The sequence below is a fragment of the Megachile rotundata genome, chromosome 5, assembly GCF_050947335.1.
Source record: "Megachile rotundata isolate GNS110a chromosome 5, iyMegRotu1, whole genome shotgun sequence".
In the NCBI taxonomy this organism is placed as follows: Eukaryota; Metazoa; Arthropoda; class Insecta; order Hymenoptera; family Megachilidae; genus Megachile; species Megachile rotundata.
This window is the reverse complement of record NC_134987.1, coordinates 11424177-11433845: the sequence shown is the minus strand read 5'-3', so window position 1 is coordinate 11433845 and position 9669 is coordinate 11424177. Positions and strand designations below refer to the sequence as shown.

At 35.0% G+C, this 9669-nt stretch overlaps 1 protein-coding gene across 1 annotated transcript in view; it reads left to right on the top strand.

Annotated features, from left to right (window-relative positions):
• The first annotated feature begins 3337 nt into the window (after window positions 1-3337).
• slow (epidermal growth factor-like protein slowdown) overlaps window positions 3338-9669 on the top strand; it is a 38560-nt gene continuing 32228 nt past the window's right edge. The window contains exon 1 of the mRNA XM_003702385.3: window positions 3338-4029. Within this exon, the coding sequence (XP_003702433.1) occupies window positions 3575-4029 (455 nt within the window). The 5' untranslated portion in view covers window positions 3338-3574. The remainder of the gene's footprint in view (window positions 4030-9669) is intronic.

The window sequence follows — 9669 nt, the reverse complement described above, 5'->3', positions numbered from 1 at the left end:
AAAGTCAAATGCGTTCCAGACGTTTACTTTTTGCAACTTAATAATATAAAAGGTTTTTCTTGTACAGAAGAGATCGCATCACGTGAAATCATCAGTTATTTATGGAACTTAAATACGAAGCTGCATGAACCGTTTAATCATGATCAACTTTTCGAAACGTTTGACGTTATCGTACAATGAGTTAATAGCCGAATCGTGTTCTTAATTTTGAAACACTCTGTACGATATTTCCGAGCGTGTTTACCGATAGCGGCTAATATTTTATGGAAGAATCTGAATATGACATTGGAATCCTTATAAACAGTCACGAGGCATGAAATCATCGTAAAAACGATGGAAAGTTCCTCGTAAAAATAACACGAAGTCGTTTAAAACTCTGACAAATTGTCGTTTCTGTTATCGAAAGTTCTGTAAGAAAAATATAATAGGATTACAGGGAAGAAAGGACCGTTCGCTGAATACAGATAACCGAGTCGTTTGTTCGCTGAACCAGGATTCTCTGAATTACGATCAAACTTTTATTTCATCGATCAAACTTTTCCGACGAAGTCGATTTGAATTAACTCACCGGTATTGTATACTGGCCTGTCTTCCAACGAAATTGAAATGGGACATTAGAGACAGGATGCCCGAAACTGGCGTGATTCATGATCGTCCTTGGAGAATCCACCCTTGAACTCCTGAATTCAATTTCACTTCGCTTCGGAGTTTTCTGCTGGAAAACTGGTACACTGATATTTACCTCAAAATAAAAAATTGTGTGCTCTGTTTGAGTGTAGTACACGATTTTCACCTTTTATATCTAATTATTAGTTTTATAATTAATGATAATTGGGAATGATTCCTTGTATCAAGGACGTTTGATTTGACAGGAAATTCATACGACCAAAAGTTCAAAATTAAAGAGTTTCAGAATCGAGCAATTCTAAAATCTGATAATTCAAAAACTTAATACTATTAAATACCAAACTTCTAAAATTCCAAACTTGCAAAATGTTAAAATTCCAAAAAACCAAAAATTTCAAGATTTTAAAATTCTACAGTTCCAAAATACCAAATTTAAAAAATTTCAAAATTCAGTGTTTCTAAACTCCAAAACCCCAAATTCTCAAAATATAAAATTTTCAAAAATCTAAAAATCATACAAACTGCAAAGTCTGCAGTCCCAAACCTGCGAAGTCCGAAAGTTCAGAAACACTTACTTTATCAAACTTCCTCAAAAAATTATATCTCACCTTTTCATAGTACTCTAATTACACAAAACAAAATAACAAAATTTAAAATAAAATTTTCAAATGACCTCAAAGTACCCCATTACCAACTTCAAGAACCTAACCTAACCGTACGTAACAGCAACAGTAAAAGCATCAAACACTCCAAAAATGCATGAACACTAGAATAACAGTTAGATGAACGCAAATTCTGAGAAACAGGTAGAGAAAGCCAGCAGGTAAAAGATCGACAGACAGACAGACAGGCAGTCAGACAATACTTCACGAGGCTCGACATTAAATCACTGGTAATTACGAGCATCGCCACAGGCATTGTCTCCAATGTGCTGGCACACTATCAACCATCTATTCATTACCGCGGCGTAATTGCGCGTGTAAACGTGGTTGCGAGTGCGAGTAGAGGCTACACGCTTACTTTCAGTTCCTTTATTATCCGGACGCAAAATCGATCGGCTTGGCGACGTACTGTGCAACCGAATCGCTTTTCTTACGGAATAGATTGCACTGGAACACGTGATAAATTTTATAATACTCGTTAGCTATAATACTTGTATCATTGATGTGGGACTTTTTTAAAGGGTGTGCATATGTGAATTTGATTGTTATTTGATTCTACAGTTTTTATGTTTTTAGGTTAGATTTGTAGATTTTATGATTTCTAAGTTTTCAAGTTTTCAAGTTGATAAGTTTGCAAATTTCAGGTTTCAAGTTTTCAAGTTTCAAGTTTTAAGTATCAGGTTTCAGGTTTCAAGTTTCAGGTTTCAAGTTTCAGGTTTCAAGTTTCGGGTTTCAAGTTTCAGGTTTCAAGTATCAAGTTTCAGGTTTCAGGTTTCAAGTTTCAAGTGTCAGGTTTCAAGTTTCAAGTGTCAAGTTTCAAGTTTCAAGTTTCAAATTTTCAAGTTGTCAAGTTTTCAAATTGTCAGGTTGTCAAGTTGTCAAGTTTTCAAGTACTTTAATTTCTAAATTCCCAAACTTCCTCATTTCTATCCCTGAATTTTCATACTTATGTCCCCAAATTCTAAAGCAAATCTTCACATTCCAAAATTCTCACATATTCAAACTTTGATCCTCAAATTTTTTCCTCCATTATTTTCTTAATCTCTAAATCTCTGCATCGTAGAACACAATTTCCCAATTCATTAATTTTCAATTACAAGATCATAATTAATTTAAACGTTGATTATTTAATTGTATTCCTAAAGTCTAAAGTTCAACCCGTCTTCATTTTTATTATTTTTCAAAAAAGATACAAAGTGGTGTTCCTACATATTTTCCCTCTAAAAATTGATAAAATGTTAGAGGGCGAAATATGGACTTAGGCTATCTGACCTCAGGTGCAGAATTAATAACAGTAATAACTAAAAGGGCCTATGTTCAGTATTTTGAAAAATTCGGAATTTATGAACCTCTTCCCTAGAATTTGTATTTTTTAACTCATGCTATCAGTGCCCAGCAGCGAAGTACCTATATAAAGTGGGTCTACAAAGTATTAATAAAGAAGACTTCTAACTATAACCCTGTCTCTAAATTCTAACCAACACTCATCTAACTTTGTTTTCACTTCAAATTTCTGAATTATAAACTCAGTATATTTTGCACAGTGTTTTGTACAAGAAAATACTTTTACTTTTCCATCTTTGAAAACTGAAAATATGCTTGAATTCGTCGAAATCTCAGAACTGCAACTATTTAAAAATTGACATGAAACAACTGAGGATTTAAATCGTTGCTACTTAAATACGACATAAGTAGAAATAATTACAAGTCGCCAATCACTAAAAAAGAAGACACCATCGTGCAGGTATTCCATCAGAAAAATCCGAGTGCACGAATGAGCAAAGTGGAAGGAGTAAAAAATGGTATCACAAGTATACCCTTGGAGTTTGTCCGTCCCATCTATCCCGTACAAGCAGCGTCCCTCCATCGTGAACCTTCTCGTCGAACGCGTGCAAGGATATGTAGGTGGTTAGCCGAGCGGTTGTCGTAGTATCAGGAGAGCAGACAGGTAGAAAAGGATTGCAGTTCGGTACAGAACGGAGACGGAACGTTTCGGCGTTGAAGCGTGCAAGAGAGGAACGAGGGGGCAGAAGGAGTAAACGAGGAGAGTAGAAAGGGAGAAAGAAAGAAAGGAAGAAGAATGGTGGGGTTGGTGCTAGCAGCTCAAGCACGTGGAGCCAACTCCGTGTGTCTCGTTCAGTAGTGCTCTCGGTTGCTTTCGAACGATTTCGCACCGGATGTCCATCGTCCGACGTATTCAGCGCAGGTTCAAACATCGTCCCGGCCAAAATAATGTGACCCGTTCGTCGCGATCGTTTTCTTCCGCACACTGAGAAAATCCAGCGATGGCTCTCATACCGAGAATACTGTTCACGTGCTCGTTGCTCGTCCTGCCGATCGAGATCGTCTCGATCGAACGATCTGATCGATACGAGTCCGATCACAAGCTACTTTGGCCAGTGTGGCCCGTGTTTCACGAGAAGGCGTCCCGCAGACACGACCGGGACTCCAGCAGTTTTCATCAGAGCGCGAACGCTTTGAACCGGGATGCTGAAAGATCGACCACAATCGCACCGATTACAGGATCCGCGAGACATCACGGAGAGCTACGGGTTCATCAACAACGACCTGGCAACTCGAAACCGGAGAAACTTAGCGCGGTCGCGGTAGCCGAATACGGTGGCACCAGGGCGATCGCTTACGCTGGTTATCATAACAATCATCGCCATCAGCCTAGGGATGTCACGCAGAGCTACCATATCACCAGTACGCAGGCTACGTACACCAGGTATCATCCTGGGTAAGTAATTGTTACACTGTTATGAGGAAAGGATCATACATTTTGGATTTCTGGTCACTTTGGATGAATTCTGATGGAGCTGCTTTTTGATCAGATGATCATTTGTTTGGTCTTCTTTCTGACGATCACTGCTGCTTTTTGATCGGATGATCATTTGTTTGGTCTTCTTTTCAACGATCACTGCTGCTTTTTGATCAGATGATCATTTGTTTGGTCTTCTTTTCGACGATCACTGCTACTTTGTGATCAGATGATCATTTGTTTGGTCTTCTTGTTAAAGATCACTGCTGCCTTCTGATCAATGATCATTCGGCTCTGTTGTTATCTGATCAAACGATCATTTATAATTATAGATCACAGATCTTTCTTGCAACTCTTTTGTATAAGAGTAAAAGTTAGATTAACCTGTTGCTGTACGACTTATTTGTCAGATGCGTCAGCCAGAACTGACTGATCATACTTACAACGTCAAAAAGAATAAAGAAAGTTAAGATGTTATGCACATTTTACATTCATTCTTGACTCTGCAAATTATAAACTTCAGATTAAGAGTATTCAAAATTCGAGTCAAATCATCATGAATGTTCGAGTCAATATTTGAACTGTGAGTCACGAGTCAGCTCAGAGTACAAAGGGTTAAGAAAGTGAACGTAAATAATGAACGCATTACAAACATAGTCATTCTGAAAGTATGACTGACAGCAAATAAAAAGAATGATAAACAGATTATAATCAAAGTTTGTATAAAGATCAAATTGTATTGAAAGATCTATTTTAAAGATATAATGGACAATGAATGAGAATAGATTGTGATCAAAGTTTGTAGGATAAAGTTGAAATTGCACTGAAAGATTGTGGACAAATTATACTATTTTATCGTCAAATTGAATTATTGTTACGATGAAGGAAAGTGATCCGTTTGTGCTGCTTCCTGTGATTTGATCGGTTTCAGCACGTTGGATGTGGAAGTGTGTTCGAGTGAAATATGATAGAACGTCAATTAAGGATTCGTTGATGGTGGAGTTAATTGAGCAATATTCGAGCTACGTGAAACTTCATTTCTGCTCTTTTAACGTTTATTGAAGTCTTAATTAATAATTGTAGGTTTTGAGTAATATTTGAATGCTGTGAAATTCATTTAGAACAAAATTATTTATAAGTGATATAATACTATAAATAATTAATGGAGTATAAATAATTGTAACTAAATTATGACCGCTCAATATTTGCAACATATATGTTTATATGTCAAACAGGAATATGGCAACTTTATTGTAGACCACAGAAATTATTAATTATTTAAATTGAATATTTTGCAAATGTGGAATATAGAAGAAAGTATGGAAGAATTTATATAATAATTCATAGTATAATTTTTGTACAATTTACACAACTTCCCAATAAAATTTCACCAAATAACAATTGCATAAATAATAAAAATATCAAAAGAAATACCAATAAACTTTGAAATATATAAATGTGTGTATAGATATTCTACACTGTGAACACCAGTATAAAACTAACAATAAGATTTCGAAATATATCGGCATTTAATCGAGATATTCAATCTGTTAGACATTGTATTTGATAGAACAAAAGACACATAACATCAGACTAAATTTCACTGCAACGAACAGCGATCGAAGGAGATCAATTTCTCGAGCCATCCACCTACTTCCTGTTCGAGATACCAACTTCACCCACCTTTCTGCATAAAATGAAACGTTTCTGAACAGCCACCCTCGGAGCTGCGAACGTAGGTGTCCGTATCGTGCAGAGAACGCACAAGAAGAATTGAAACTAAATTCGAGTGGAAAACTTTACGATCTGTCGGATAAAGCGCAACTCATGCGTTTAAACGAGTTGTTGCATCGTCGTAAAACTTACTGTTGGTACGACGATTGATAGTATCGGCAACTGAGCATTTAGAAAATTTCAAAATTCAATGATAGATAAATTAGAAAATTTAGAAACTAGGACATTTAGAATGTCGATGGGGAAGAAGTTTAAAAATGTTAAAATTTGATGAGGAAATTTAGCAATTTAGAAATTTACAAATTCGATGATGAACAAATTCAGGCATTGAAAAATTTAGAAATTCGACAATGTAAAAATTCGACGATTTAAAAATTCAATAATGTAAAAATGTAGCAATTTAGAAATTTGGAGAGTTGGAAATTCGACGATGTAGAAATTCGATTATTTAGAAATTCGATGGTGTAAAAATTCAGTAATTTAGAAATTTTTTAATTTAGAAATTCGACGAAGTAGAAATTCAGAAATTTAGAAATTCAATAATGTAAAAATTCGGAAATATAGAAATTTAAAAATTTAGAAATTCAAACATGTAGAAATTCGAAACTTTAGAAATTTGCTCATTCAGAAATTTCAAAATTTACCAATTTAATAACCCAGAAATTTGAAACCTAAAATTTCTAAAAATCCAAAAATATGAAAAACACTACACACAGCTTAAATATCTCCCAAATTGCAGAATAGAAATGACATAGATCTTCACATCAAAAAACGATATTTTATATAAACCAACCAAGTGCATTTATTAAAACAAACACCAGCTCATCAGTTCACCTTCAATCTAGGGTTAACAACTGATACCGTTCCAAAAGCACATACGATAACAGAAAGTGCTCGTTATTTCGAAATCCACAATCGTACTGTATTTAAAAAGGTATCATCCAAAGGAAATAACTCATGAATGAAAAACATGGTTGAAGTTGGTATCTTGTTCATACAATGATAAATTCGAGCCATGTATTACGAAACAGCAGGAGGAAACTGAGATAAATATTTTCCGACAACAAAGCTGTCCAACTTCTACACAGGAGTACAAGCACTCTTAAATTTATTGCCACTTTTTAAAAAGTAGCTTCTGATACGAGATTACAGGAAAGATAAAAATAATCCTTGTTTTGTATATTTATTCAAATTCTTTTTATTTCCCATCATCGTTAAGCTTCGGAATTTAAACTTTTTTTTTCAATTTCTTAAGAATTTGAATAATCCCTTGTTTTCTCCAGGATGAAGCTGTTTTATTAATCTTCAGGAATCTTCTGAAACAAGATTTCATGCTTGTATCGGAATCTTGTCTCGTGCTTTCATCAAAGTTATCTCGTCACTTCGCTTCGGGCACGTATTCAAATTATTTTCAAATAAGATAGCAGTTTACTTGGAATTTCAGAATTCAGAAATCACTTTTACGTAATCGATCATTTTATCTTTCTGAAAGAACATTGCATACTTTTGTTGTGTATAAAATTGTATACTTTATAATTTTGTTTGTTTGAGGTTATGTTATCGATCTTTTTATGTTCTACATGTTCTACATTATTCTACAAAAATATTACAGACACACGTCTGCTTTTGTAGGTGAATTTTGTTTAATTAGTTTTGTTATATTTTCTCGAAATTTATTACTGAAATTTTGGACGTTTATTAAAATTACTTTGCTGATTGACATTATTAGATATAGTAGCTATCGTTAATATTTAGCAACATATTTTGATCAAAATTACATTGTAAATTTTATAAAAATATCTACTTAATAATGTACATTTCAATTTACATATGCATATGTCAACACATATATACATATAGAATATGCATATGTATAGAAATGCATCAAACAAGTTATGTATAAATATGAATCATGACATAATAAAAATGTAGTTCAAAGTAAATTGAGATATTCCATTAATTTCTCTCAAACGAAACACTTTTATCAGAAAAAAAGTATAAATAATAGCATGTACACATAAACCGGATTTACTGTGTACAAACACCTTCTCAATATTTGTCATTCACCTGCAAGGAAACCGCAAGGCGTGTTCACGAGACGAAGCACGTTTGAAATGTACACGGCCACTACACATTAAGCCTTCCATCAGACGGATCGGCATTGCTTTTGCCGCTTAATTAATCGATCGATTAATTATCTCGCGCGTAACGCGTTCCTCTGTCACGTGCAATTATTGGGATTGTTGGTGCGCGACGATTGCGGTTCCACCTCGGCTCGCCTTAAAGCCCTCGCCATATGTAAGTTGGCTAATAATCGCCTAAACCTGTAACCAAAACTCGATGAATAAATTGTTTATTTTGCATTTTGATGTTCTCGAGGAAAACTTAAAGCTTTCACTTGATATCTCTTGAGCAATAACCTGTAACTAAAACTTGATACATATTAGGCTGTTGCGTATGCGGATTTCGAAATGTAGAAAGTATTACGCTATTTGATAGTGTTAAGACTCTGCAGAATTGTATTTGTTTCTTGTGTTTTGATTTTAATCCTTGAGAAATACTTTCTGATACATTAATAACACAATTGAGACAAAATACAAAGAACTCTTTATTTTTTTGTAATATGTGATCGAAGATACGATGTGATATTTGTCATAATTCGGAGGTAAATTATTTTGTATTTTTATATTTATAATTGCATGTCAGAAGCATAGAGAATATACAAAACCTTGACAGTAGAACTATTACAATATTTAATATAAAAAATGTAAAAGAAAATCAATTATTTTTCTGACTTGTCCATTTTCTATAATTTGAATTTCGCGATATGGACTCTCCTAAAAAATGGCGGCATCCACACTGTCATTTTGTGACGCTTAACTTCTATCTGCAAAAACTAAATGACAAGAATTTATATGTCCTGAAATACATTCTGAATAATTTACTTCCACAATTTACTTCAGTAATTTACTTCCATAATTTTTACTTAAAACCCTGTTAAAGAAAGTAGTTTAACAGCAAATATTAATTATGAGTCCACACCCGAAGTAGCTCTCAATGAATGACTACGCAAACTGTAAGTGTCGGCAATTACACAAACCCTATGTACCACAAAAATAAAAAATAAAAACAAGTTTCGACTAAGCTTCACCCTCGTTCACCGATCGCGCTGACAAAGTTACACCGGCAGCTCTGGTGCACAGCCAACGCTAAATCACTTTCTCGCTGACCTGAAAAGCAACGCTCGGGACAAACCACGCTAAATCACCGACCACAACTCGCGTCCTGTACGCTCCATTAACCGTTCGTTAATTCACCGAAAAGCGAACTTCCATAGCACCATAAAGTACTATCATCGGTGCAACGTTTACGACGTTAATGACCCCGTTATCGACATTCGAATTAACCTTTCACTCTCTCACGACTCCGAGAAAACGCGGAATCGATGGGTCTCCTGCGGACTTTCGATAGCCGACGATTATCGACGTTCACCTCGAGCTCGCGATTAAGTAACGGATGAACTTTTCTCATGGTATCGATTATTTTCGAAAATGACGATACCGGTGATTTAGTGCGCTGTGTGCCGCGCGAAATTTATGAGCAGTCGTAAACGTTTAAAACCGGGAGTTAACGTGTTTCTTAACGAATTAACTTGTAGGAAATTTAACGCGTTGAGAACGACGTGTGTTCGAAGTAGAAACTTTGTCTGGTAGTAATTACATGTATAACTGGATTTTGGGATGAGGAAATGTATTAGTGGAAGTTATGTATTGTATGGAGTGCGTGGGTGAGGTTATGTGGAGTTTGGTGATTTGGGAGATGCTGTTTGGAAACTTTTGGATTTTAGGATTTAGGAATTTTGGAATTTGGGGATATGGGGATATA